The sequence below is a fragment of the Tupaia chinensis genome, unplaced genomic scaffold, assembly GCF_000334495.1.
Source record: "Tupaia chinensis unplaced genomic scaffold, TupChi_1.0 Scaffold000455_1, whole genome shotgun sequence".
Lineage (NCBI taxonomy): Eukaryota > Metazoa > Chordata > Mammalia > Scandentia > Tupaiidae > Tupaia > Tupaia belangeri.
In genome coordinates this window covers 64,902-92,152 of record NW_006159963.1, presented here as the reverse complement: position 1 = coordinate 92,152, position 27,251 = coordinate 64,902, and the positions used below count along the sequence as shown (strand labels likewise).

The window sequence follows — 27,251 nt, the reverse complement described above, 5'->3', positions numbered from 1 at the left end:
TTATGGTGAGCACATGAACTCTATAGAAAAAAAAAAAAAAAGTAGGCTGACCCTGCCTTAAAGGATCATTTTTGATATGAACTGTTTGAAGGCTGGAGATGTCATATACTGAGGTGGGAAATACTACAGAAGAGGCAAGCATGAGGAAGCACTGGGTGTCTGGTTTTGGACTTACTTGAAATGCCTGCTGACCTTCCTGGTGGAGGTGTCAAGTACACGGTTAGAGGTAGATGCATCTGGAGTCAAGGAGAAAGGTCTGGACTAGAGCTAGAAACTTAGAAAACGGCAGCGTATCACTAATACTTGAAGTTGTGCAAGTTGGGGCCATTGGGAGCAGGTGTAGGCCTAGGCCTGGGTTTTCTAATGGCTAGAGGTTGAACTGAGAAGGCACAGCCACTGAGGTAGAGGAGTGAAGAGAGGACAACATTTGGACGCTCAGTAGAGAATGGATTAGCTGTGTCCAATGATTGCTAGTAAGACAAGTAAGACGAGGCCTGAAGCCTGGCCTTGGGATTAGCAGTGTGAGAGGCACTGGTGCTGTGCGCATGGCAAGGCAAGGCCTGATGGTGTTTTAGAGAGCACAGAGGAGAGAAATTGGAAACAGCCAGAATAGACACCTCTGAGAAAGTGTATTGAGAGAGGCACAGGCAAGGCAAGCAGGGGGAGCAAATTGTCAATAATCTCTAGAGATCCAGTGACTCAGGGGACATAGGTGACTGCAGGAAGTAGGGTTAGTTGGTGTTGTAGTCTGGCAGCCGGAGCTTCAAAGCCAGAGTTCTCAGAGCGGAGAGAATGTTCTGGAAGAGACAGTGAGAAGCAAAGGCCGTTACACACTTCCACGGCCATAATACAGGGAACGTGAGAAGGAAAGGGCCACTGCTGTGAAGGCTGAGGGAGAAGCTGTGTCCTCGGGGACAACCGGGCTCACTTAGAGTAAGGGGTGAGATGGTGTTCAGAGGGCAGTTGATGTTCTCTGGGGTTTGCCACTGAAGAGTCTGAGTACTAGGGTGGGAGATTGCACCAGATCGGGGGATTTGCAGACTGGTTCAGGGACCAGAGCTGACTGGAGCCTTGGACTTGCTGTAGTGTTAATAAAACAAGCACTGATTGCTTAATAGACCTACTATGTACTTTAAATACACAGTCCCGTTGAATCTTCTCGGCAGTTCTTTGAGGCAGGCACGATGTAGTAAGTATCCCGTCGAGAGAGAGGCTTGGCTGCAGTCACACTGTTACCATCCTCCCCGGCTAGGTGTGAACCAGCTGGCCTGATCTGAAAGCCTGTATTCCTTACGTTCTATAAAGCCAGTATATGGTATTTGTCACAGGGATTTTCGGATGGTCTGTAATCCCCGAAATATTTTTATTTAAGTTTAATTTTAGGTTCTGTCTTAGGCTTTCTGTAGTTGAGACTTCTTGATAAACTGGCCTTTGGCAGATTACTCTTCCCTCCCCTTCTCCTTCCCACATTCTGTTCATCCATCCATCCATCCATGCATCCACCCACCCATGCATCCATTCCTCCGGGCATTCAGTGCCTGTTCCCGAGTACCTGCTGTGTCCCTAGCCTCAGGCACTGGTTGTAGGAGAGAGAAGGGAGATGAATCAGATACGGCCTTCCACCCTCCCTGCCTAGTGTGGGGAGGCACAGACACCTGAACATGTAGGAGTGTGGGGCTTCAGAGAGGAAGACTACGGCAAAGGGGACTCAGGCCCGCAGATGCCCTTGCACTTTGCCGTTCACACTCAGTGCTGTTTTTATTTCTCACTGAGACGCTCTGTGTCTCTACCAGGTGCTGCTTTCGCACTTGGCCAGAATTCCGTGGGGTCTTTCTCCTTGGGAAGAGTGGACTCAAGCTGATAGAATTCATTTTCTCACTCATAGTTTTTTGAGAGCCTGGACTTAAACCATTTCAGACAAGCTGCAGTATATTTATGCTTTTTATGTCCTGTGATGGCATCTCGATAGATTAATTTTATCTTATAAATTGCATTTTACCTCCCCAGTGTTTTTATTTTCCCTGTTGTATCTTTGTGTTCTTCTCAGTTGCTTGGCTAAGTTTCAAGTCCATGGTTATGTGTATTTTTTTTCTCTTTGTGAGTGCCTATAGCTCAGCCCTTTGTGGGAACAGCCTACCAAGACAGCCCAGAAGAGGAAAAAGGAATGAAAGCCACACCCTCCATCTGGAGAGACAAGGAAATGGACAATGATCAGCAAACAAACTACGAGATCGGTCAGAATTCACCCTTCCTGCGTATCGAGTAGTGACCACGTGCCAGGCATCATTTGAGATGTTTAATGTAAAAATTACCAGTAGGCCTGCAACTGCCCTCTCAGGGCATTATTTGTATTCCCATCTCAAACACAGGGAAGCTAAGGTTGTTAAAAAATGATTGCCCTTGGAACCAGCAGATGGTGTAATGGTTATATCACTGAACTCCTACGTAGTTAACCGTGGTTCAAGTTCTGGACCCGGTGTCTTAAAACTCATGTCAGGTGCATGTGTATGCATGCCCCAAATCCTGAGACAGGAAGGGTGGAGAAGGGATTGTGGTGTGGCCATCTCCTCTGGGGAGTGATTTCTTGCTTTCTGTCTCTCTCTCTCTCTCCAGTGAATGCATGTACCTTATAGTTATAGCAAAAAGAAAAAAAAAAAACTCTTTAATAAAAAGATTGTCCCAGGGTCACGCAGTTGCTAAGTAGGAGGAAGAGTCAAGTACAGCAGGATGTCTGCCAGAGCCACCTGTCCATCCCTCAGATGCTTTCCCACCAGGCAGTAGGCTGGGTCGAGGTGGGTCAGCATGGAAAGACAGTACCTGCTCTTCAGGGAGCTCGTACATAGGAGGAGCCTGGTCTCCCAGCAGTAGTGTGGTCAGTGCTGCCCTGGCTGAGGTGTACACAGGGTGGCCTTTGCTTGCCCAGGAAGCATGGGTCAGGAGAACCTGTGGTTGAGACTGGGTGTGTGGGTTTGCCGAGCAGTCAGTGGCAAGGTGTAGAGATGTGAGTGATGCCATGGCGTTCCTTTCTCTTTAGAATTCTGCAGCATCATAAGCATATTGATAAGCATAAAGGATAATACCACAAAGACCCATGTTCTCATTCAACTGGAATAAACAAAATGCTTACATTTTTCTTTTTACCTTAAATTTTTTTTCCCCTGTCATAAAACAAACAAACCAAGTCTCCGTTATCTGGATCTAATTCACCCTGTGAGAAGAGTTGTCCTCAGGAAACCCATATTTGTCATGAGATGGCCATGGGAACAGTAGTCCTGGTGAAGTACTAAGTGGTGGGGCCTGTTCTCAATGATGTGCACTTTCCCAGGGCCTGAAGTCAGTGCAGGTGATCAGATATTTCTGTGTGTGCTGGGCTTTGAGGAGAAAATTACCAAGCAGTAAAGTAACCCTTAGCTGAATTGTAGAATGTTCTAGAACTATAATATTTCTTACATTACAAATAAATGATCCTAGGGACATCTTTTGATTTCTTGCTTGTAGTTAGTGATTAATAAAGACTTCTTGACTGACTGGCAGTTTCCCTTTCCCTCTCAGTACTGTTTTATTGCAAAACTTCCATTTTTGTGACTGTGCTTCTAGAATATTGCATGTGCTGTTCCCTGTGCCTGAGTGCCAGCCCCTTCCTCTCACTGTTGCCTTGCTGATGCTTCATTTAGCTCCCTGTTTAAATGTCACTTTTCAGGGGAGCATTTCCTGGATATTCTAGTTATTTGGGCACTGCATTAGTCCTCTCTGCTTTTTCCCCATCTGCACCAGTTGGTGTAGAAATGACTAGCTTGGTGACCACCCCTGGAGGGTGTCTTCATTGCTGCTTGGTCTTCAGTAGCCTCTGAAGAGAGAATAAAGGGAATTCCGCAGATGTTATCGGCCTTCACATCGAGGGTTAAGAAGGCTCCCTCTCTGCCCAGGCACCCCTGGTATAGGAGACCCCGAATGCAGGAGCATTGTGTCAGGAGGCAGCCTCCAGAGAGTTAGAGGCAGGCTGCTAGGCTTTGCTGAAGAGCCCTGTGCTCACTACCCTGGACCTTGGGTGAGTTCTTAAGCTCACCAAGCCTCGTTCTCCTCTTCTGTAAAGTGGGGTTCCTAATGATACCTCACAGGGTGGTTGTAAATAGATAACACAGTGAGGTGCTTGGTGCCCGGGCAGGTCCTGGCACATAATTAATGAGGCTCTAGTGACCTGTGGGTTCACACATAGGCCACAGCTTGTAGTCTCCTTCCCCACACCCTCCCTGCAATGGCTTGTAACTGAAAGGCAGAAGCAGCTCCTTTGGACCCTTGTCAAGGGCAAGTGAGCAGAAAAGAGCAAAGCCACACTGCCATGCTGGTGCTGGGCTGAGACTTCCTGTGTGTTGCCCTTGAAGTTAGAAACAAAATCCTTACCTCTGCTAAGTCACACATTGCTAGAATTGGTGGGCGTTGGGGGACATTCCAAAATATTAGGTTGTCAGGAAAGTCATGACGTATTTTTCTATGCAAAAATGCTCATGACTTTCCTGACAACCCAATAAAAACTATGAAATGTCAAGTGCCTGAATATTCTGTTTGTTGCATTGCTAGGAGCAAAGTTTAAAGTGGAGGTCTAGGTATGGGTGTGAGAGTGCACACCCTCCTACACATTTTGAGGTGTGTGTGTGCATGAGAGAGCATACACACTTGTGTGTAGCTAAACATCAGAGCTGGCCGGTTTACACCATGAAAAGACACTTGGATGGGACTTAATATGTGTCTTTGCCTCATGATTACTTAACAAAAGTCATCTAACTAATCTTCATTCTCATGAGCGAACATTGCTTCTTGCCATGAAATACAGACTAAATTCCATTATCATGAGATTGTTACAGCAGAGATATTTCCTTGTCTTAGAGGGTGATTCACTGGAACAAAGTCTTGTTGAGTGATCTTTCTCCCTTCTTCTGCTCTCTCTCAGTCATTCAGCCAGAAATACTTCCAGAGTACCCTCTGTCACAGGTCCGTTTGCCAGACGCTGGAGAAACAGAGGTGGATGATATGGTCTCCCCCCTCTAGGACCTCATAGACAGATGATCCTAACAAATTATCAACAGTAAAAATGCCCTATCAGGAATGCTTCCTTTAGGTCATGTAGCAGCTACTTTCTAAAACAGATTTATTTAGTTATATTTGTACCCTGAGCAGGAAGGTAAGAGTGGACCTAAAGTCCCAAGGAATAGATTGTAGAACCAGAAATTGAAACATGTAGTTTGACAAGGCTTTTTGTGTGATTTCCTTTCTGTGCTGTCTCCTTGGTCATCTGGTCCAGTCCACATTGTTGCTTTTGCAGCATTTCTCCAGGCCAGCCTTCTCTTGCACCCTTTAGTGATGGGCATCTCTGTCTGTTTTTGAACTGTTCTTAAGAAGCAAAGGATTTTCACATTAGCTGGGTTTCGCCTCTGTGTGCCAGACGTTGTGTTAGATTTTGCAAGTATTTTTCCAGATACTTCTAAAAGCAAAACCAACTCAATTCTTCACAGGGAATGATGTATATATTTTCCATTTTATAGATGTAGCTACTATGTCTCAGAGAGATTAAGGAGCTTGCCTAAGGTCATGCAAGTAAGTGGCTGAGCCACAGTTAAAACCAGGCCTGTTGGATTTCAAAGATGAGTTTTCCACTATATTCTGCTGCATCTTAAATATTCAAACAATTCCTTAAATGGAGCTGAGCTTTGCCTGGACAGCAGGCAATGTGGGATAGCGGGTAAAGACAGAAGCTCTGGAGGCAGGTGCGAACTTGGAGCCTCACTGTAACCATATTAGGCATCTCTTTTTCTCATTTTATACATAGGGGAAACTGAGGCGCTGGGACAGTAAGTTACTTGCATAAAGCTGTGCAGCTTGCAAATGGCGAATCTCTCTGTGAGTCTGTTTCTTTTTGGCTTCAAAGCTACATATTCTTCCTGCCACACTGCTCTGCCTTTTCGGCAAGTTTGGCTGCATCTCTGGGGATTTCAGCTAGCTCTCAGGAACAATTTCCTGACTGTGCTGTGAGTCCGTGAAACAGGTCACCAAAGGGGACATCATGGCATGTCCTGGAAACTGAAACTATCGTCCCCCATTATCAAGATCCCCAGGGAATGCCTGAAACTGTATATATACTATACATACTATATATAGTATTAAGCCTTATATTTAGTATGCCGGGTTTTTCTTTTCTTTTCTTTTCTTTTCTTTTCTTTTCTTTTCTTTTCTTTTCTTTTCTTTTCTTTTCTTTTCTTTTCTTTTCTTTTCTTTTCTTTTCTTTTCTTTTCTTTTCTTTTCTTTTCTTTTCTTTTCTTTTCTTTTCTTTTCTTTTCTTTTCTTTTCTTTTCTTTTCTTTTCTTTTCTTTTCTTTCTCATGATTGAGAGGGACAGAGCTATTAATAGAGAGACAGCACCCCCAACGGGGCTTGACACAGTCTTCCCTCAGCCTCAACCGAACTTGGATCATGAGCACACCTGTGCCTGGCATAGTAAGGGAGGGCTCTGGATGTGAACCCAGAATCTTCTCATGTGGGTCAGTCACACAGAACTTTACAGTTTACATTGCCCCCTGCCCAGCCCCCATATACTGTGTCTTTATGATTTGATAGCCGAGATGTACTAAGCAACTAAGTTGGTGGGTCGTGTAAGCAGACTGGATATGCTGGACAGAAGGATGATTCACAACTCAGGTGGGGTGGGGTGGCATCTCATCATGCCTCTCAGAGGAATGCGTAATTTAACACAAGTTGGCTACTTCTGGAATTTTCCATTTGATATTTTTGGATTGTGGTAGACCACTAGTACCCAAAACTGTAGAAAGCAAAACTGTGGATGGGAGACGACTATAGATATGGAAATAAGACTCTCACTGTCGTGCCTGTTAGAATTACCGCTCTGTAATCGTGCCTCACTGAGTCCCTCAGCAGTTCTCAGACTGCCACTGACTTCTGGTCCATATAGGTACTGTACTAGGCCTTGAGAACCGAAGATGGCCACAGCCCTGCTGTGATTTGGTTTGGCGATGGAGAGAGGCATGCGAAGAACTATCATACTTGCTGTGTACGAGCTTAGCCATGGCCTCTCAGTTCTTTATTAGAACCTGTCACGGATACTGTTTGTCTTGAGTAATTGTGTGAGAAGCTATGGAAGCACAGAGAGAATGACTTTTGTGTAGTTTGGAGGTGGGAATCACAGAGGAAGGAGAATTAGATCTGGATATCGAGAGACAAATTAGAATCCACTGAGTAGGAGTAGAATAGAGGGCTCAGTATTCCAGGCCTAGGGCACAGCACACGAAAAGCAGGAGGTATGTGCAGGAATCATGGTTAATTTAGTAGGAAGTCTTCTCGGAGGTGCCAGGGATGTTCCTGGAAAGGTTGCCTGGACTAGATCATGGAGGTTCTCAGTAGATAATGGAGATGTTGGGGAGTTTTTGGGAGGTGTGCGTAGGGGAATTTTCATAGTTAAATGAATATTTTGAAACTGTATTGCTCTGAGGAAAAGGATGTATTTGAGAAGCAAGCAGGAAGGACTGGATACAGGGAGGCTTGCTGGAAGGCTGTTGTAGATACCTTGGCTCAGCTATGGCTACACGGAGGAGAGGGTGGGAAGGATTTCAGCAGAGACGCTGACATTATTGTGTTTGATGTTTCAGACTCTGAAATTCCCTCACCTGATGACCTTGCCATCTTGCCAGCACGCCAAGAGATTCCTGAAGATTTTGTGGACCCAACTTCAGTAGCCGCTTCTTATTTGAGTTCTAAGAATCAGCTTTCCATTAAAAGCAGTATGGTTGGGAATTATCAGCCTGAGAATATCGATACCTCAAATGATACAGAATGTTTAAAACGGAAAATCCTTGACTTGGAAACTGAGCTGGAAGGCTACCGGAATTTCCTGTTTCGGCTTCAGAAGCACTCTCAGTGCAGTGAGGCCATTATCACGGTTCTGTGTGGGACAGAAGAGGCCCAGGAGGGCTCAAACAAGCCCAAGGGAAGTACTGATGAAGAAGAAATGACGTTTTCAAGTTTGCACCAAGTGCGATACGTGAAACACATGCAAATCCTCCATCCACTGGCTCCAGAGATGATCGAGGGCAGGATGCTAGAGAATCTCAAACAGCAGCTGGTGGAGCAGGAGTATGAGCTGCAGAAGGAGCAGAACTTGAACATGGAACTTTTCAGCGAAATCCATAACCTGCAGAATAAGTACAAAGAGCTTTCACCCTCAAGGTATATGCGTTGGTCCTCTGTCTTCTCCTGGTTTAAACACTCATCCCTTATGTCGCCCCAGGCCAGAGTCCAGCAGCTAACTAGGAATGCTGTCCTGTGATGGGCTGCAGTGTGGCCTGGGGAAGACTCGACAGTGAGCGCAGGTAGCCAGGCCCTGCAGATAAGTGAAAGGAGAGGTAAAGATTAGCGCCCGCCCACGTGCATGTGGAGTCGTGCATCCTCTGAGGTTGGCAGGGCATAGTGTGCCTTCCTCCTAAGTTTATGCCAGTTTCTTGGTGAGCTGTGGTGCTTTTGCTGACTGCTGGTGTTTACCCATGGACTCTGATACTGGCTTTTCCTGTGCTGTGGAGCTAAACTGATGTCCTAGGCGGGCTGGGAGGAATATAAATATTTTCCATATCTTTACCCTTTAAGGTCATTTGAGAGAAATAAGCCTGTGTTGAAAGAGAAGAATTCTTAGGTCATGAAGATAATGCTTTATGGGTGTAGATAGATCTAGCTTTGCTTCATGAGATATGGCAAAAATGAGATCGTTTGTAATGTTGACCTTCAGTCGTCTCTAATGTGAAACAAACACATGGTTCTGAATTGTCAGGAGACAGAGTAAGTTTTTCAAGATTTTCCACAATGTGAGATTGAAGGAAGCTTGTATTAATTGAAGAAGGGCTGTTGTTTCAGGCCCCTGATTAGGAGCTTTTCTTACGTAGTTTTCAAAGTCACCTGAGAAGGAGAGGTTGCTAACAGAATATTCCCAGAGCTAAGTCAGAGTGATTGCCAGGGTTCAAGTCCACATCATCCCATTCCAATACCCACCTTCCTTCTCTTTCATGATATTGACTCCCACCTCAAATACCAGTGTCAGGGGAACCAGCAGTTAGCGTAATGGCTATGTTGCTGGACTCCCATGTAGTCGACCGTGGTTCGCGTCCCGGACCTGGTGGCTTAAAATCACGCTGGGTGCGTGTGCGTGCGTGCCCAAGATCCCGAGAGGAGAATGGAGGAGAAGGGATTGCGGCGTGACCATCCCCCCCTGGGGGGTGATTTCTCACTTTCTGTCTCTGTCTCTCTCTCTCTGTCTGTCTGGCGAGTGTACGCGCCCTATAGCGAAAAACCTCTCCAAAAAAAAAAAAAAATACCAGTGTCAGGTGATCTGTGTGTGCATTTTTGGTGCCTTTGAAGGTGGTCTCCAGGCCCATGGACTGTCATCATTTCAGGGAAGGGGTTATATGTCAAAGTAAAGTGGCCTGTGTCTTTGCCAGTCACTCTCAAGAGCCAGGTGACTGTGGCCACAGTTCATAGGAGAATTCTCCCTTAATCTGTGCTTCTCTAGGTGCCTCCCAACACGTGTGGGCTCACCTGGGACAGGAAGCATGGGGTAATTAGGAGCGTATTACGTAACAGAGATTTGAAGTCAAAGCTGGTTCGAATCCTAAGTCTTCATCAGTTTCTTCTTCTATAAAAGGGGACATTCGTACGTCTGTTGGAAGACTGGGAGGAGGTGCGGAGGGCAGTTAACTTCTAGAAGACACTTCAGTGACTGACAGGTCCTAGACCCTCAATAAATAGTAATTAGGATCATGATGATTTTCTGACCTTTCAGTTGAGAGGAGAAAGTCCTATCTTTTTTCCTTGCCTTCCACATTTTAATTTCTTTGTTACTTCATGAGAATTTTTGGTGGGTCCCCTGACCCTCGGGACATTTGTTTCTGCAATTCAAAGTAGTATTTCTGAAGAGTGTATGGAAACTAATTGTTCTTTTGAATCCTTGTCAATCTGCTCTTTAATTGGGGGCTTTATAAGGTTAAAAATATTGCAGAGGAATCTTTGTTCCAGCATTTGTGGGCTATTTGAAATCGAAGGAGTGACCTTGTACAGTTTCAATTTTTCTTAAAGTATATATACTTGTACAGCTGCAGGCTTTTAAAAATTGTGCTCTGTCATTTTTCCAATTAGTGTTAAGGTCACAAAAATTCAATTCTAAAATGGTACAAGCCTTTTCTCCCCTCCCCCTTTTCATCAGATACGATTCATTAGTTCAGTCCCAAGCCAGGGAGCTGTCCCTTCAACGGCAGCAGATTAAGGATAGCCATGACATCTGTGTCATTTATCGTCAACATGTGAACACCATGATTAAGGCATTCAAGGAGTTGCTGCAGGCCAGCGATGTGGATTACTGCGTGGCCGAGGGTTTCCAGGAGCAGCTGCATCAATGTGCTGAACTGCTGGAGAAACTGGAAAAGCTGTTTCTCAATGGTAAGTGGAGTGAGGTGTGAGAGTCCAAGACACCTCAGTCATGGGTTGACCCAGGACTTCTGGAGGGGCATGGGAGGAACTGACTCTTCAGCCTTGTCCATCTCCTGCCCTTCTGCTCTGGTGAAGGGACAGCAGAACCCCAGAGGCTGCTTTTGAAGCTTTAGTAAACACTTCCATGTGGTCTGCTCTGCTGCTGGTCTGCACTGTTCTAAACCCGGGTTTAGTGTAGCCCCACAGGGGCCAGCTGAGTTGGGCATGTAAGTGAAGCCAGCTGAGGGGTGCTCCCCTCCGTGTTAGCTGCACAGTTGCTGGTTCTTCTGAGTTATCCAGAGAAGACGGAAAAACTCATGTTTTTTAAATGTTGGCAACCAAAAAAATCCAACCAGTCTTGTAACACTTCTAATTATAGAACATATCCAAGGGTCAGGGATGGCCAGAAAAAAGAAAGGAAACCTTGACTATCCAGCCTTTGACTCTGTGCTAGGTACTTTAAAAAATGTTATTGTATTACAGTTTAGAGAATTTTTTTTTTTTAACATAAGGTGTTTACACTTGTAGAGTGACAGAGAGAGGAAAGTGAGAAATCATCCCCCGCAGGGGAGTGGCCATATTGAAATCCCTTCCCCTGTAGGGATTGTCAAGCCACTGAGACTGGGCCATGAATCATGGTTGGCCATGTGGGAGTCTAGCACACTAATCACCATGTTACCTGCTGGTCCTACATTATAGTTTAAAAAGAAATTTTTTTTTCAGACTATAACAAAGAACCTCCATGTATTTTCCATCCCTACTTTATTAGTTCTTAGCATTCTGCCACTTTTTTTTTTCACTCTCTCTAGATATACACACATGGCCCCACACGCATTCTCTTTCTGAATTCTCTGATAGTGACATGACCATGTCATGTCTCTTTCTCCCTTCATCTTCAGTGTATAGTTACTTAGACCAAGAATGTTCTTTTATGTAGCTACAGTACACTTATGCAAATTAGGATGGTATTACTTCATTTACATCTATAGTATTGAATAGCTTATAATAGTCTGTATTATCTAATATCCATTATATTCAAATTTCTATAATTGATTCAGTAACGTTTATGACAATTTCATTCCTGATCCAGTCTTCATGTTACATTTAGGTGTCATGTCCCGGTGGTTTCCTTTAACCTGGATACCTCCTCATCCTCCCTTTATCTTTCATGACATTAACATGCTTGAAGAGTTCAGCTAGTCCCTCACTTCGTGATTATCTGTCCCTTCCTTGTTACTAATTAGATTAGGTTAATTATACAATTTTTGTGGGAATAGTGCATGAGTGATTTTTTTTCTTCTCATGTTATCGCAGGAAGGAGGCACATGATAACAGCTTGTCCCATATTTGGTGATATTAACTTTGATCACTTGGTTAAGGCGATGTCTGTCAGGTTTCTCCACTGTGTATTTCCCTGTGCAATGAATAAGTAATCAGTGGGGGACGCATTGTCGCTGCAAATATTCTCTTCCTCTTCAGACTTTTTTTTTTCTTTTTTTGAGAGGTTTTTGCTACAGGCTGTGTGCACTCGCCAGAGAGACAGAGAGACAGACAGAAAGTGAGTAATCACCTCCCAGGGGGGATGGCCACACCACAATCCCTTCTCCTCCATTCTCCTCTCGGGATCTTAGGCACACATGCACACACGCCTGGCGTGAGTTTAAGCCACCGGGCCTGGGACTTGAACCGCGGTCGACTGCATGGGAGTTCGGCGACATAGCCATTATGCCAACTGCTGGTCCCCAGACTTTTTTTTAATGATAGCAAGTACGTGTGCATATGCAGGAGAGAGAGGGAGAGAAAAAGACACCACAGACAGGGTCTTGCTGTACTGCAGTCCTCCTTTCCCAGCCCCTCTCCAACTCCTTTGGATCGTGGAAGACATCCCACTTTCCCTCTTTCTCCTCACCCCTACTGTGTGTTTTTAGGCTCACCTAGGATGCAAACCTGAGGTTGACCATGTGGCTCCCAGCATTGCAGCCGCACACACCGCGGATTGCACCACTAGGCTGGACCCTCTTGAGACTTTTACCCATGAGTTTTACTGATCCTTGATGATTCTTGGCTGGTGTTTTTTTCCCTATCATCATCATTCTTTCATTAATTATTAGGTGGGATTTACCAAAATGATGCATCGTCCACTAAACTTACTTTGTTTATATATTGTTTACTTGCTTATTATCAGTATGGGCTTATAGGTTCTTATTTTATTTGATAGACTGTTATCCATTCTGTCATTCATACTGATGCTCATATTGTCCCAGATTTGGTAGGTGGCAGTTCCTTTGACATGTCTCCATCTTCTGGAGAGTGTTTCCTTGCTTTCTGGTACAAAAAAGATATTCCAGGCTCATCTTGTAATTGTCCCTGAACAAGCTTTATTTCTCCAAGTTGTCTTGGCTCCTTCGAGTGGGGAGTAGTATTTAAAAACCAAAATTTCACACTAGGTATGTTCTTTGCTATTAGGGTGTCATTGTTTCTAGGCCCTTTAACAGGCAGAACTAGTGTGTGTGTGTGCACACGTGTGTGCACGTACATGTGTATGTGTATACCTTGTTTAAAAAATCTTTACTTCACAATGTGGTTCCAAAGTCAAAATGTTTATTCTTTTCAATCACCTGCATGAAAGCATTATTTTTATTCCTCTACCTTATATCCATTGGCATTACTTTCTAGTACCTTTTTCTCTTTTAAACCCTTCAGGACTTGGCTTTTAGTCATCCCAGCCTCTCCACTGAAATGGAGAGTCACTAACAACTTCTACCAAGGCAGAACTTCTGCTTTTCCAGATCCAGTGATCAGTTTTCAGCCTTCATCTTAGAGCACAGCAGTGTTGGACATGGTCATTCCCTTCCTCCTTGGGGAGATCCTGTGGTCACTTGGCTCCTTAAGAGGACCCACTCAGAGCTAAAGTTCTCCTACTCCACTGGCTGTCCCTTTGAAGCTCCACTCCAATACAAACTCCGCATCTGACTGATCTTCACGACGCCTTGCCACCATGCTCCAGTCAGCAGGGATGGCTCAAGCCTCTCCTGCCTGGTTTCTGTCCACCCTTGCTCCACTCAGTTTACCTCCCACCAAGCATTTGTCTTCTTTGTGATTGAGGCTTACTCAGAACAGCCTGTTTTACACATGGGGACAGGGCCTGAGCAAAGTGTCCTAAGTGCCTCAGTGGAGCCAGGATTTGACTGCTCTTTCACCTTCAGATGCACAAAACCGGTGGTTCAGGAGTGCCCACCTGTGCTCACTTAACTCCAGGATAGAATGCGGGGTAATTTGTCTGTCTGGGCCCAGTGAATACTTTCTCTCAACTTTTCCAAAGCATCTAACAACTCCGTGGACTGATTTTCTTAGTATTTGTTCCCCAGGAACTTTGAGGACCAAGGTATTAGAGCACTTGAATTTTCTCAGCTTTAAAAAAAATCCACTTTCTTTTGGTTAAGATTTTCTGAATAAGCTAGTTTTCATTTTATTAACTGAGAAATAACTGGGTCTTCATGATAAAGCTGTATCTTCCAGGCCCTAGGCATTTTCCGTCTGTCTCTTTTCTTCCTGCAAACCTTCACCAGAGGCCGGAGGAAGTAGGAGGCTGAGGGAGAGTGCCTCTGGCACCAGCTGCCCTCCCTCACTCACCCAGCTGCCCCCTGGATTTATTTTTTAGTTATTTACCTTGACAAGCCCATGGAGATCCCACTTGTTTCCTGCAGATTTTAGAGACAGAAGCATTTCAGCTTTTCCTTTTCCTCTCTATTTCTCATTATCATCAGTATGTAAAAGGGAGTGGGCTGGAAAAGGCAGGCTGAGGAAGGCCTCAAAAAGAAAGGAATGTTTTGGATTCACCTCTGTCAGCAAAAGGCAAGGGGTCCCAGCAGCTGTCTTCTGTTGGTGAGGTTACGTCCTGATGCACACGGTGAGCTCGCTGAAGAAATGGGGCCTCTTCTTAGTGCTTTCCCAGTGCTCGTGTTGGGAAGCAACACATGCTATGTTACATTTTCTTAGTAAAATGTAACACAGAGGTGAGCCTTTCTTGGATTCTGTGTAAGGGGTCCGGCTCTGAATTATGGAATGAGCCTATCACATGGTAGTTCTATATTTGGGGCAGTTATATAGGGCTGTCTTTTTTTCTTCTTCTTTGTTCATAATAGAATGTGTGCGTGCACGTGGTTGGGGTGCTGAGCACCCTCGCAGCCTCTGGCCATGCTGTGATCCCCCTCCTCCAGCTCTCCAGCCCCTGGTCAGATCCTGGACACTGGTGGGCCCAGGGTGTTTTGGCCTGACCTGGCTAAGGACTCAAGCTGTGGTCGTCAGGTGGGATCTAGGTCTCTCGAGCAGCATATTACCACTATGCCATGGAGCTGGCCCCATTGTACAAGTTCTGTAACATTTAAATATAACTTAAAAGAATGTATTTTTATTATTTTATATATATATTTGTTTGTGTGTGTGTGTATATATACACACATTAAATCACTGTATGTCATTACAGCATGCAAAATGAATTCAATATAATTTTAAAATTATTATTATACAAAGCAATACATGCTTACTGTGGAACAGATAAGCAAATATTCCTATAGTTGTGTCATTTACATAGAAAAGTATGAGCACCTTTTATTGAGTTTATATGTCCACATTTTTATATTTTATGGCAGTGGAACTATTTGCAGCATCTCCCTTTGTTCAGTTATAGATAGTAAATATGCATCTACATTGTATGCTTGAGTGGCTGCAGTGCATTCCTTTGTATAAATGTACTGTAATTTATTTAATTATTCCCCATTGGATGTACATTTAAGTTGTTTCTAGATTGGGACAGTTATAAAGAACACTGTGTTAGAATCTCTGTACATATCCTCGCTATTTCTTTAATAATATATATTTTTTAAAATAATGATTTATTTTTAATTTTTTATTTATTCACTCATTTATTTTAATTTGACCAGAGAGAGACACACAGAGAGAAAGAGAGAGAGAAAGTGAGAAAGCAAGCCACCAGGTCTAGGACTCGAACCGTGGTCGACCATGTGGGAGTGTCCAGCGCCTTAACCACCATGCCACCTGCTGGTCCCTATTTCTTTAATAATATTTAATTAGTAGAATCCAAGAAGTGGGACACTGGTTTTTATTACTGGCAAGGGCTGGAGCTGGGCTTCTTAGCTACTTAGGGGGTCTGGAGCCCTGCAAGATTTGGTGGGTATGTTTATTTTTCTGGGGTGAGAGTCTCTGACTTTTAGATTTCTAAAGAAGGTTGAGACCCAAATAGATCAGCAGAAGCTAGATCTCATAGTGGCTGTAGTTTGAGACCCCAGCCTGATCAGACTAAAACACACTGGTCAGCTGGCTTTCCACCACATCCTTGTTCATGGTGCCTCCCAAGAGCAGTTGTATAATTAAAAAGGCATCATTTTGTCCTCAGGTATTTTTAGTAAGCCACGTTAGGCACTGGGAAGGCACTAAGAAGAGGCCCCTGTTTCCTCAGCGAGCTCACCACATGCATCAGGACGTAACCTCACGAACGGAAGACAGCTGCTGGGACCCCTTGCCTTTTGCTGACAGAGGTGAACCCAAAACATTCCTTTCTTTTCCAGCCCACTCCCCTGTACATACTGATGATAGGAGAAACAATGAGGAGATGAGGAAGGCTGGTCTTTATTGAGTGCTTGCTATATGCTAGGCATTTTTCTCAGCCTATGAGAAAGTAGTATTTATTTTCCTCAGTTAATAAAAGAGGATCAGAGAAGTTGAGTCACTTGCTCGTGATCACACAGGAAGTGGCAAAGTCTGCATCAAACCCAGGCAGTGATACCCTTCTCACACTCCCAGCAAACTGGGCGCACTGGCTTGGACGCGCCTTTCCCCACTGTGGCTCAGTTTTATCCAGTCCCTTTTCTGTTAGGCTTTTTACTCTCCACTTTCAGACATCTGCTTTTCCTCTAGAGGGCTTTCTCTGTTTACCCAACTAGAAGCGAAATCTGTTCCTTTTCTTTACTTCCGGATTATTTGAAGCTTGCAGGCAATGTTCACATCTGGCCTTTGTTGGAGGGTGTCACCGGGTGTTGGGTTGCAGTCAGGCAGACATGAATGCATATCCCACCTTGTGAGTCATTTACCCCTTTCAGGGTCAGACTTCCTCTGCTGGGGAGTAGGAGCACCTGCCTTCCAGCGTTGGTTGTGAGGATTGAGTGAGATTATCTGAAGCCTGTGTGTCCTGCTTGGTGTAGTGGGAGCTCAGGACGTGGCCACAGTGATAGTGAGACATGCAGGTTATGGTTAGCATAGTGATCCAGCCTATCGGGTTTTTCCTCCTAAGTGTCTCTGGAATCTGCTTGCCCAGAACCCTTTATGTTCTTACCTTGTGAAGCAGTTCTTCCCTGCCTCAAAGATACAGCTGCCCTGTCACTGCCTCTGAGTTGTTCGCAGCAGTCCAGGCTGCATTTGCTTACCTCCTCTGTGTCCTCCCACTCATCCCAGCACTGCAGCATAACGGCCTGTTGGGTCCGTTGTTTCTGCCCAGATGGGAACTCCCTGTGGGCAGGCTGGCTCCTCATTCATCCCTGCATCCAGGTGCCTGGTACAAGCATGAAGAACGAGCATTGTTAAGTATTCACTGCCAGGTACTAGTGAGATGGGAAGGAGGAGGGTCTTGTAGGAGAAACCAGGCCCTGGTATTTGTACTAAACTCTGTGACTGCTAGGTTTTCAGTCGAGAGTACTATTTCAAAAGACGCTTCTGAAGTAGTAGCAATGTGCACGATGGATCAGTGTGGAAAGGGAACTGAAGATGGGTCAGTCGATTACAAGTCTGTCCTGCATAATGGTCCTCTCTTGCTTGTTCAAATATGGATGAGATAACTGGATGCTTTTTATTTGAAAAGATGCTCTTCTCTCACTGCCGCACACATTGCAGCTTTTAGGTATAGGAAGATTTGCCTGAGAGATGGGAGTAGCATTTTCATGACATGCATCCTAATCTTTTGGAATAACCTGACAGATGGTGCCCTGTCACCTGTGTGGAAGCAATTTCCACCAAGAAATTCAAAGCATCAGTTGTTATCATCTTCCTATGAATTCCACAATAACCGTTTGTCATTTGGTTTTAGAGAACTCTGTTGATAGGGGAATGGGTGAAATACAGTTGTCAGTGAGCGATTGCTAGAGCCCCAAAGGGTCTCTCTCTCTCTCTCTTAAAAAAATTTCTCTTTACTCATGATAGAGTATGTACATATGCATGTGAGGATGGGGATAGGGCAGAGGGAAGGGAAGAGCCCCCCTCCACAGGGCTTGGTCATGCTACATCCCCTCCTTCCAGTCCTCCAGCCCATCAGACCCTGGGTGCTCACATGTATGCTTGGTATATTTCATGCTTACTGGGCCAACATTCGAACCACATCATCCTGTGGGATCCAACGTCTCTTGAGTAACACATTACCACAGCATCGTGGAACTGGCCCCCAAAAGATCACTTATTTGAGTAAGGGGACACTCTTGCTGGTGGCATCAGGGCACTTCCTTCTGAGCTCATGGTTATTTTAGGAATGGAAGAGAGTTTTTCAATGATTTTAAGATGAATTTATGATCAGGAGACCAGGAATGCTTCAAGTCTGCGGTAAACTATGGATGCTCACCCTGGAAGTTCCTGAGGGAGATACACTTCTAAAGAACAGTGGTAAATGGAAACAGGAGACCACATTGCTGTTTGCCTGGCCAAGCTCTTTGGAAGGCTGTGCAGGAGCAGATGGCCCATCCTGAGGGACTATGAGAGCAGCCTTAGTGCAGGCACAAGACTGAGCTGTTCTTGTGATATACAGCTGTCCCTGCCCATCAAGGAGGATCTTGTATTTGGGCCTCCAGTCGAGGTCTTGAAATCTGACCTAGTCAGATATGGATTCTCTCTCAGTAAGGAATGTAGTGGACAGAAAAGTAAAGACCCTCAGAGTATCACTGTCACAGAGGCCTGTTACTCTCTATCCACCTTCCTTTTGTTAAATTCTTTTCATTTTTTCAATAATGGGAGAGTTTTTTTTTTTTTATTACAGTTTTTATTATTATTTTTTTAACTGTCAGAAGGTATATACACCTGCCAGAGAGAGAGGGAAAAAGCACTTCTTCAATGGGGCATGGTCACACCACAGTCCTTTCTCCATTTCTCCCTCCTGTCAAGATTTGGGGTACATGTGCGTGCGCACACGCGCACACACACACACACACACACGTATGTGGTTGGCATGTTTTTCAAGACACTGGGGCTGTCTCCTTCAAATCGCAGATAGCTGTTTGGGATCAGCTTTCTTAAGCACTAAGCCACAGTGCGGGCCCATTTGCCTACTTTTCAAGAAACCAAAGTATGCTATTTTTGTCCAGCATGTAAGCAGAAGGATCAAGGCATAGGTTTGTCACTGAGCTAGCTATAGGACATCTCCCTCACTCTTGCTTAACCCTGTAGTAAAGCAAGAGTGTGAATTGGACGAAGTGAGAGGATTTCTGCTTCTTTGCTATGAAATGGAGATACCAACATTGCTTGTAGGACTGTCATGAGGCCTATAGGAGATAGTGGGTATTTAGGAACCGTGCTCAGGTCCTGGTACCTGGTCCTTTAGGCCTCTTGACTCTCCTGATAATGACAGTGCCCTGCAGTGGTTGGTGACTTCCAAGCATTCAGGGCTTTGCAATGAACCCAGGTGGCCTGGGGAGGAGGGGTGTGGAGAGGGAGCCCAGGCAGCCATGCCAGCTGGCCTTGCGAGTTTGTAGGTGGGAACTGCTAGACATGAAGCGGATGTGTGAGTGATCTTTTCCTCTACACTGTGGTGTTTGAGAACTTTTCCTTTTAGGAGTAGTTTTGAAAATCGTGTGTGTGGGTGCAGTTTAATTATAGTCTCATTTTTCAAGTACGGCTACAGAGGGTTTGTTTTTTTCTTTAGCCACGCATCAGTTTCTTCAAAGAGCTCATCCCAGTCTGCAATTTCCAGAGTTCTGAAGTATTTTTAAAATAAAGTTGTTAGTCTCTTTGAAATCTGGGTGCGTGTGCTTCTTTTCAAACAGCAAACGATGACATGCAGGAAGAGAGCAGAGCATCTTTTACCCAGCTACACTCTGAGCTTTATCTTGTCGTCTTTTGTCATTTCCTTTAGTCCCTTCCCCTGCCGTAGTCAGTGGCTTTCTCAACCGCATTCGTGTATTCCTTTCCCTAGTCATCTCACTTCTGAGAGCTTTTCCTAAGGAAATCATTTAAATGCAGATAAAGCTGTATGCACAAAGATGTTATTTCACTTATTCATAAAAATAAAACTTTGGAGGAGACGACCTACACGTCAAATGAGGGAACTGGCGAAAGCTGGTGCATGCATGCCTACCGTGGAATATTAGTATTGTCATTAAAAATGGTGTTTCTAAGCTGGCTTAGTAAGAGGAGGGTTTATTTATTTTCTTTTTACATTTAATCATTGTATATCTTTACAGCATACAAAGATTTTGCTAGCATGAACACACTGCATGTTAGTCCAGTACTGACTTTCTTTCCATTTTCTCCCTCCACATTTTGGCATAGATACCACACTTGGAAGTGTTTCTAATAAAGACTAAGTGAAAAAAATGAAGTCGCAATATAGTATCTATGCCGAAACGTGGAAAAAGGAATGGAAGGAAACCCAATACCCTGACCGTAGGGGTCCCAAAAGGACAGTGATCTTCTTGATTCTGTTCCCCATTTCTTACAGGGAATCTATTTTCTGGTAGTATCGGCGTTTTGGAGAAGGAAGAAAGACCTGCGTCCACCGATGCCTTTGTGATTGCTTCTCTGCCTCAGTGCTGTCACCTAGAACTAGTGTCAGAGCAGTGCTAAGACGGTGTCTATAGTCTGAATGGTGCTCTTGGAAATCCTACTTTAAACACCCAGGGTTGTTATAAAGAGTGTTTAAACCAATGGAACAGTGCCTCTGCAGATGTCCAGGCAAGACATCATTAGGGAACATGTTTTTTTTAAATAATATTTTTCTTCTTTCTCAATGTTATTTCTGCTTCTAGGAAAATCGGTTGGAGTAGAAATGAGCACCCAGAATGAGCTGATAGAGAGGTGAGTATGCAGCATGGGCTAAGACGGCTTTCTGGGTTCAGTTGGCCTGTTAGGTTTTTAAATATTCCAGCTCCCACCCATTCTACTGGTTTCCTGCTTCTTGTAAAGAAGGCATGCGCATCTGTGGGACTGACAACACTGTGCAAAACCGTGGGCGTGGCCTTCATTCATTCATGCTGGGTTACTTGTGGCCTGTCTGTCAGGTGATTGGGACCAGTGATGGATTCCTTCGGTCAGCTGCAGGATGAATAGCAGACTTCCTAGCTGGCATTTGAGGCCCTTCTCAGTGTGACCATCTTCCCTCCCCTCCCCAACCTCCTCTTCCTCCATTCCCTGTTTCCGTCTTCCCCTTAACTCCCCTCTCTCCCTCCTCACACTTCAGTCTTACCTGACTGTATTGCGCCACACCACTGCTGTGCACAGGCTTACCCTCCACTCCCTTCCTCTTACAGTTTGGAAGTCCTTTTTCAGAGTCAGTGATGGAAAGGAACCTGGCTCTCCCCACTCTCCTACCTCTGCCACACCCAGGATCAGTTCTTCTCACGGTGGCATTTGGTGCATACTAACATTATAGCACTTATCACATAGTATTATAATACTTCACTTACTAATTTTTTACTTTGTATTACTTCATTTTTTTTAACTAAAAAAGTTTTTTTTGAATTGTCAAGAGGACACGTGTGCTCACCAGAGAGAGACAGGGAGAGCCAGGGAGGAGGCAAAGCACCACCCAACGGGGTGTGGTCACACCTCAGTCCTCTCCATTTCTCCTTCCTGTCGGGATTTTGGATGTGCATGTATACTTGCCTGGTGTGTTTTTCAAACCACTAGGCTGGGATTCAGACTGTGGTCAGCCATGTGGGATCTGGCTCCCATAATCTCTAGGCTGTGGGGCCCGCCCAGTGTAATAACACTTTCTGCATTTATCATTTCCCTCCCAGAATTCTTTAGTAATCTCTAGGCTATGGGGCCCACCCAGTGTAATAACACTTTTTGCATTTATCATTTCCCTCCCAGAATTCTTTAAAAGTGGAAAGGAGCACGGTAGAATTAACTGGATGTCTGTGTCAGCAGCAGTCGAAGGCATTTCACATTTATTACTTCTGACCTACAGGATGAGCATTTTTACTCACATTCTAGGACGAGGAGGTTGTGGGTCAGAGTTGTATCCTTGCCATTAGGGGCAGAACTGGGATTTGAACATGAGTCACTTGTACTTCAACTAGGGCACGTGCGCTCGCCAGACAGAGACAGAGAGACAGAAAGCTGGAAATCACCCACTGGGGGGGTGGCCACGCCACAATTCCTTCTCCTCCATTCTCCTCTCGGGATCTTGGGCACGCATGCACACATGCCCAGCGTGAGTTGAAGCCACCAGGTCCGGGACTCGAACTGTGGTCGACTACGTGGGAGTCCAGCGACATAGCCATTACGCTAACTACTGGTCCCAACACCTGTGCTCTCCTATCTCATTCTTGCACATTCCCGCTGTGGCTCCAAGTATCTGGCACGTAGTTGAATTTCAGAAAATGTTCCTGGGATAAAGGAATTGTGTGGTTTCTTAGCTTGCCTGTATGACCAGTTAGAAAAGCCAAGGCCTTTGTCCTCTCTTTAATCGTTAACCATTCTGAATGCTATTGATGCTGCTGTGTACTTTCCCTCTCTTATCTCATTCTTGCACATTCCCGCTGTGGCTCCAAGTATCTGGCACGTAGTTGAATTTCAGAAAATGTTCCTGGGATAAAGGAATTGTGTGGTTTCTTAGCTTGCCTGTATGACCAGTTAGAAAAGCCAAGGCCTTTGTCCTCTCTTTAATCGTTAACCATTCTGAATGCTATTGATGCTGCTGTGTACTTTCCTCCTCTTGGAGGTGTGACTTTTGGGACTTCTGAGGGTGGAGAAACAGAGACAGTCGAGGGTGAAGCCATTTAGATACTGCTAGCATCAGGAAGGCCACCAGAATTATAGACTGAGCAGGCAGGGTGGTGTCACGATTCACCGGAGGACATTCCAATAGGGTCTCTCTAAATTTAGAAGAACTCCTCCTCTCCCACTGCAGTCTTATCAAAGATCTCTCCCAGTTCAACCCTCCACGTCCATTCTTAGGATAACATATCACATTCTAGTGGCAGACAGTGTAGAGGGCAGGGACAGCTTCCCAAGGCAGAGCTTGTCTTAGCTGAGGTCTAAAGGATGGGAATCAAAGGGATCAGGGACTGTAGGAGAGTGTCCTTGCCTGAAGCGGGGGAGATTTGGCCCCTGTGAGCAGGGTAGCAGTGCAGAGAGGGTTGAGGCAGGTGGCCCTGGCAGGTGGGCTGGTCCTTAAGTGCGATGTGAAAGTCCAAATTCTCCCGGAAGAGGGGAGTCTTTGAAGGAGGCTCACCTAGGGCTAGATGCAATCAGGTTTGCCATTTTGGAAGACTACTGTGGCTACCTGAGAGTGGGTTGGAGGGAGGCAGAGAGCTCTTTTAGCCCTCTTCAACCAGGGTGTCACCCCTTTCCATTTCTGACAGACTTGTTTCTTTCCCTTCTCTTCTACCTTTTCCAGCTGCAGGCTTAGCACTCACATGGGTCACTACTAAGCTAATTAAATGGGTGCCCTTGGCCCGTTCTGCACTTTTGCAGGCCAGCAGCAAGCCTGCATATCCATCACGCTGTCTGGGCAAAGTTGCATCTGGTGTTTACCTGTTAATGAATGCCGTGCAGCTTCGGAGTCCTTTGCTCTTGTCTGAGCTCATGAATAATGAGACCGTGGCCACTGACGAGAATAGGAAAAAGTGGGAGGAAAAAAGAGCTTAAATTAAGGAACTTATCTGTAGTGGAGAATACGTGGACTTTTCACAGCATTCAGGTGGTTTTTCCTCACGGCTGAGGTGATCCTTGGGAAATGCAGGTTAATCACCAGATCACCAGAATGATGATATTGGGACCTGTCTAGGATCCACAAGGGTTTTGAGGTTATTGAATCTGTAAGGCCACTTCATGGTTTTGGGCTGGACTCATATATTCTTCTAGGGCCTTGGAGCCAAATGAGCCAGACTCAGATCTGAGTTGTGCCGCTTACAAGTTGTGGGGACCCTCAGTCTCCCCAACTCCAAGTGAGGATCATAATCCCCTTCTTGAAGGGTTTCTGTGAGGACCAAGAAGGATCAACGGTGCCTGGTACAGAGTTGGCGTTTGGCAAGCAGGTGTCAGTGACGTAGGCCCTCTCTTGGTGCTCCCGTATAAGCCAGTGCAGGACAGGCACAGTCCCCTCACTCCCTCTTTCTACTTGGCTCCGAACTCAAGCCCCTGGGCCCTTCTTGTTTTCTTTTACAGTGTCATTGCCTAATGCTGTAGAGAAACAAAAGGGCCGACTGAAGTTGTAAATATGGGATTTACAAAAGGCAGAGTAATCTAAGTGTTAAGTCACAATCCTGGCTTTTGATTTTAGTAAGAAAAATGTTTTACCTTTCAATTCCAATGGTTAAGGATTGAGGAAGACAACTTAACCGACCAGCATATTCTACCCGAGTCTCCTGAGCCTTCCACCTCTCATGTGTTGTCTGATTACGAAGCATCTGAAAAGTCTTCTTTCTTCTCACAAGACCAGAAGCAAGACAGTGAGGCCGAGAAGACTTCAGTTATAGCAAACGATTTTTCTCAAGGTGAGCTAAACTTTATTAACCATTTTAAACAGGACCACGTTTAGCTAATTTGGTATCTTGTCTTAGTAAGCAGGGTGTGGTAACATTTGGATATTCCTCTGGCCAAAGGAGATCTATGGGGTGCAAAGCTGGTCATTCAGTGTACCATTTGTCACTGGAGGAAGCTATGGTTGTTGAAAGTGTTGGTGACTGGCAAGTCTTTTATTTATTTATTTATTTTTTAAGCTTTAGTATATGGTGTATGTGCTTGCTGAAGAGAGAGAGATAGGGACAGAGAGAGAGAGAGGGAGAGAGAGAGAGAGACAGACAGACAGACAGCACCCTCCAGAGGGGAATGGCTATGCCGCAGTTTGTCCTCTTCCATTCTCCTCTTGGCATTTTGGATGTACATGTACAAGTGCCCAGCATGTTTTTCAAGTCTCTGGATCTGGGACTTGAACTGTGCACATGGCCATATGAAATCCAGCTGCCTTAACCTCCATGCCATCTGCTTGCCGTCATTTTATTTTTTAAATGATGACTTAATATATGACTTGCCATCCCTGTGCCTTCCTACCCGTGGCAGGCTGGAAAGCACTGAGGTTATGTGTCAGTGCAAGTTTCGGTAATCTTATTGCCTCTTAGAAACTTGTCCTAAGGAAGGGTCAGCTTAAAGACTCTTCTGCGTTGAGTTGTACTGATGCCCAAGAGTTCCTGACCCCCTCTTCTAATATTTTTGTATAAATAGAAAACCTGTGATTATATAAATCTGCTGCATTTCCCTCTGGTATGACCCTTGACTTGTTGGGTCAGGCCCTTTGTTTTAGTCTTACTGCTATAAGAGAACACCGTAGACTGGGTGGCTTATAAAAAGTCACAATGGAAAACAATGCAGAAATCTGTTTCTCACAGGCTGTGAAGTCCAAGATCAGGGTTTAGCCAGCATGGTTGGGCTCCGGAGGCCGCCTTCTAGGTTGCAGACTGTTTGCTGTCTTCTCATTGTAGTCTCAGATGGAGGAAAGAGGGCAAGAGAGATCTGGGTCCCTTTTTTTTTTTTTATTTACTTTTTTTTTTTTTGGAGAGGTTTTCGCTATAGGGCGTGTGCACTCGCCAGACAGAGAGAGACATAGAGACAGAAAGTGAGCTAAAAGCTCTGTGTTGACACTCAATCACATAGATCATTGCTTTTGAAATTCGTAAATCTTTTTATAATGACAGGGCCCATTTTTTTCAGATGAAAATTTACAGGGAGGCCCCAATTATATATAAGAGAGACACCCAGATTCCAGAGAAACACAGTTGGGGACACGCCGAGAGTTTGAAGTGTACATTCCCAGTATACCTCAGGTCAGCTGGGTCCTCCTGCTGCCCGTCTTGGAGCTGATTGCTTTGTATTCCTGGTTGCTTTCCTCTGTGATTCTTGTGAGCTCCTGAGTATTTACTTTCTCTTAGTTATTTCTGGATCTCTGTTCTGCCTCCCTCGAGGGAGAGAGAGAGAGAGACAGACAGACAGACAGCACCCTCCAGAGGGGAATGGCTATGCCGCAGTTTGTCCTCTTCCATTCTCCTCTTGGCATTTTGGATGTACATGTACAAGTGCCCAGCATGTTTTTCAAGTCTCTGGATCTGGGACTTGAACTGTGCACATGGCCATATGAAATCCAGCTGCCTTAACCTCCATGCCATCTGCTTGCCGTCATTTTATTTTTTAAATGATGACTTAATATATGACTTGCCATCCCTGTGCCTTCCTACCCGTGGCAGGCTGGAAAGCACTGAGGTTATGTGTCAGTGCAAGTTTCGGTAATCTTATTGCCTCTTAGAAACTTGTCCTAAGGAAGGGTCAGCTTAAAGACTCTTCTGCGTTGAGTTGTACTGATGCCCAAGAGTTCCTGACCCCCTCTTCTAATATTTTTGTATAAATAGAAAACCTGTGATTATATAAATCTGCTGCATTTCCCTCTGGTATGACCCTTGACTTGTTGGGTCAGGCCCTTTGTTTTAGTCTTACTGCTATAAGAGAACACCGTAGACTGGGTGGCTTATAAAAAGTCACAATGGAAAACAATGCAGAAATCTGTTTCTCACAGGCTGTGAAGTCCAAGATCAGGGTTTAGCCAGCATGGTTGGGCTCCGGAGGCCGCCTTCTAGGTTGCAGACTGTTTGCTGTCTTCTCATTGTAGTCTCAGATGGAGGAAAGAGGGCAAGAGAGATCTGGGTCCCTTTTTTTTTTTTTATTTACTTTTTTTTTTTTTTGAGGGGTTTTTGCTATAGGGCGTGTGCACTCGCCAGACAGAGAGAGACATAGAGACAGAAAGTGAGCTAAAAGCTCTGTGTTGACACTCGTCCCTTTTTTTTTTTTATTTACTTTTTTTTTTTTTTTTGAGAGGTTTTTGCTATAGGTTGCGTGCGCTCGCCAGACAGACAGAGAGAGACATAGAGACAGAAAGTGAGCTAAAAGCTCTGTGTTGACACTCAATCACATAGATCATTGCTTTTGAAATTCGTAAATCTTTTTATAATGACAGGGCCCATTTTTTTCAGATGAAAATTTACAGGGAGGCCCCAATTATATATAAGAGAGACACCCAGATTCCAGAGAAACACAGTTGGGGACACGCCGAGAGTTTGAAGTGTACATTCCCAGTATACCTCAGGTCAGCTGGGTCCTCCTGCTGCCCGTCTTGGAGCTGATTGCTTTGTATTCCTGGTTGCTTTCCTCTGTGATTCTTGTGAGCTCCTGAGTATTTACTTTCTCTTAGTTATTTCTGGATCTCTGTTCTGCCTCCCTCGAGTTTGGATCAAATCATGAATTGTCTCCCCGCCCCTTATGCCACCTCGTTCTGCACTCTATCAATCCCGTGTGCAAATCATCTCCTTTCCAAAAACCCCTTGAGGCCACTCTCACAAGATTTGACTCAACTGAGGAACCCGAAAGAGGGGGTCAGTTACAATGTGGCAGCCCAGATACTGGGTCAGCAGGGAAGTCCTGATGTATTTTTTTTCTGTTTTTTTATGCTAAAGTGGATCATGAATTTTTTGC

At 44.9% G+C, this 27,251-nt stretch overlaps 1 protein-coding gene across 8 annotated transcripts in view; it reads left to right on the top strand.

Moving 5' to 3' along the window:
• CDK5RAP2 (CDK5 regulatory subunit associated protein 2) overlaps positions 1-27,251 on the top strand; it is a 208,699-nt gene that overhangs the window by 148,187 nt on the left and 33,261 nt on the right. For 5 of the 8 annotated variants that reach the window (XM_027774561.1, XM_027774562.1, XM_027774563.1 and 2 more), the window contains 5 exons: positions 2,103-2,234; positions 7,655-8,231; positions 10,252-10,484; positions 20,534-20,582; positions 24,054-24,229. In XM_027774561.1, the coding sequence (XP_027630362.1) occupies positions 2,103-2,234; positions 7,655-8,231; positions 10,252-10,484; positions 20,534-20,582; positions 24,054-24,229 (1,167 nt within the window). The remainder of the gene's footprint in view (positions 1-2,102; positions 2,235-7,654; positions 8,232-10,251; positions 10,485-20,533; positions 20,583-24,053; positions 24,230-27,251) is intronic. The other 3 variants (XM_006155484.3, XM_006155481.3, XM_027774564.1) reach the window with 2 other exon arrangements.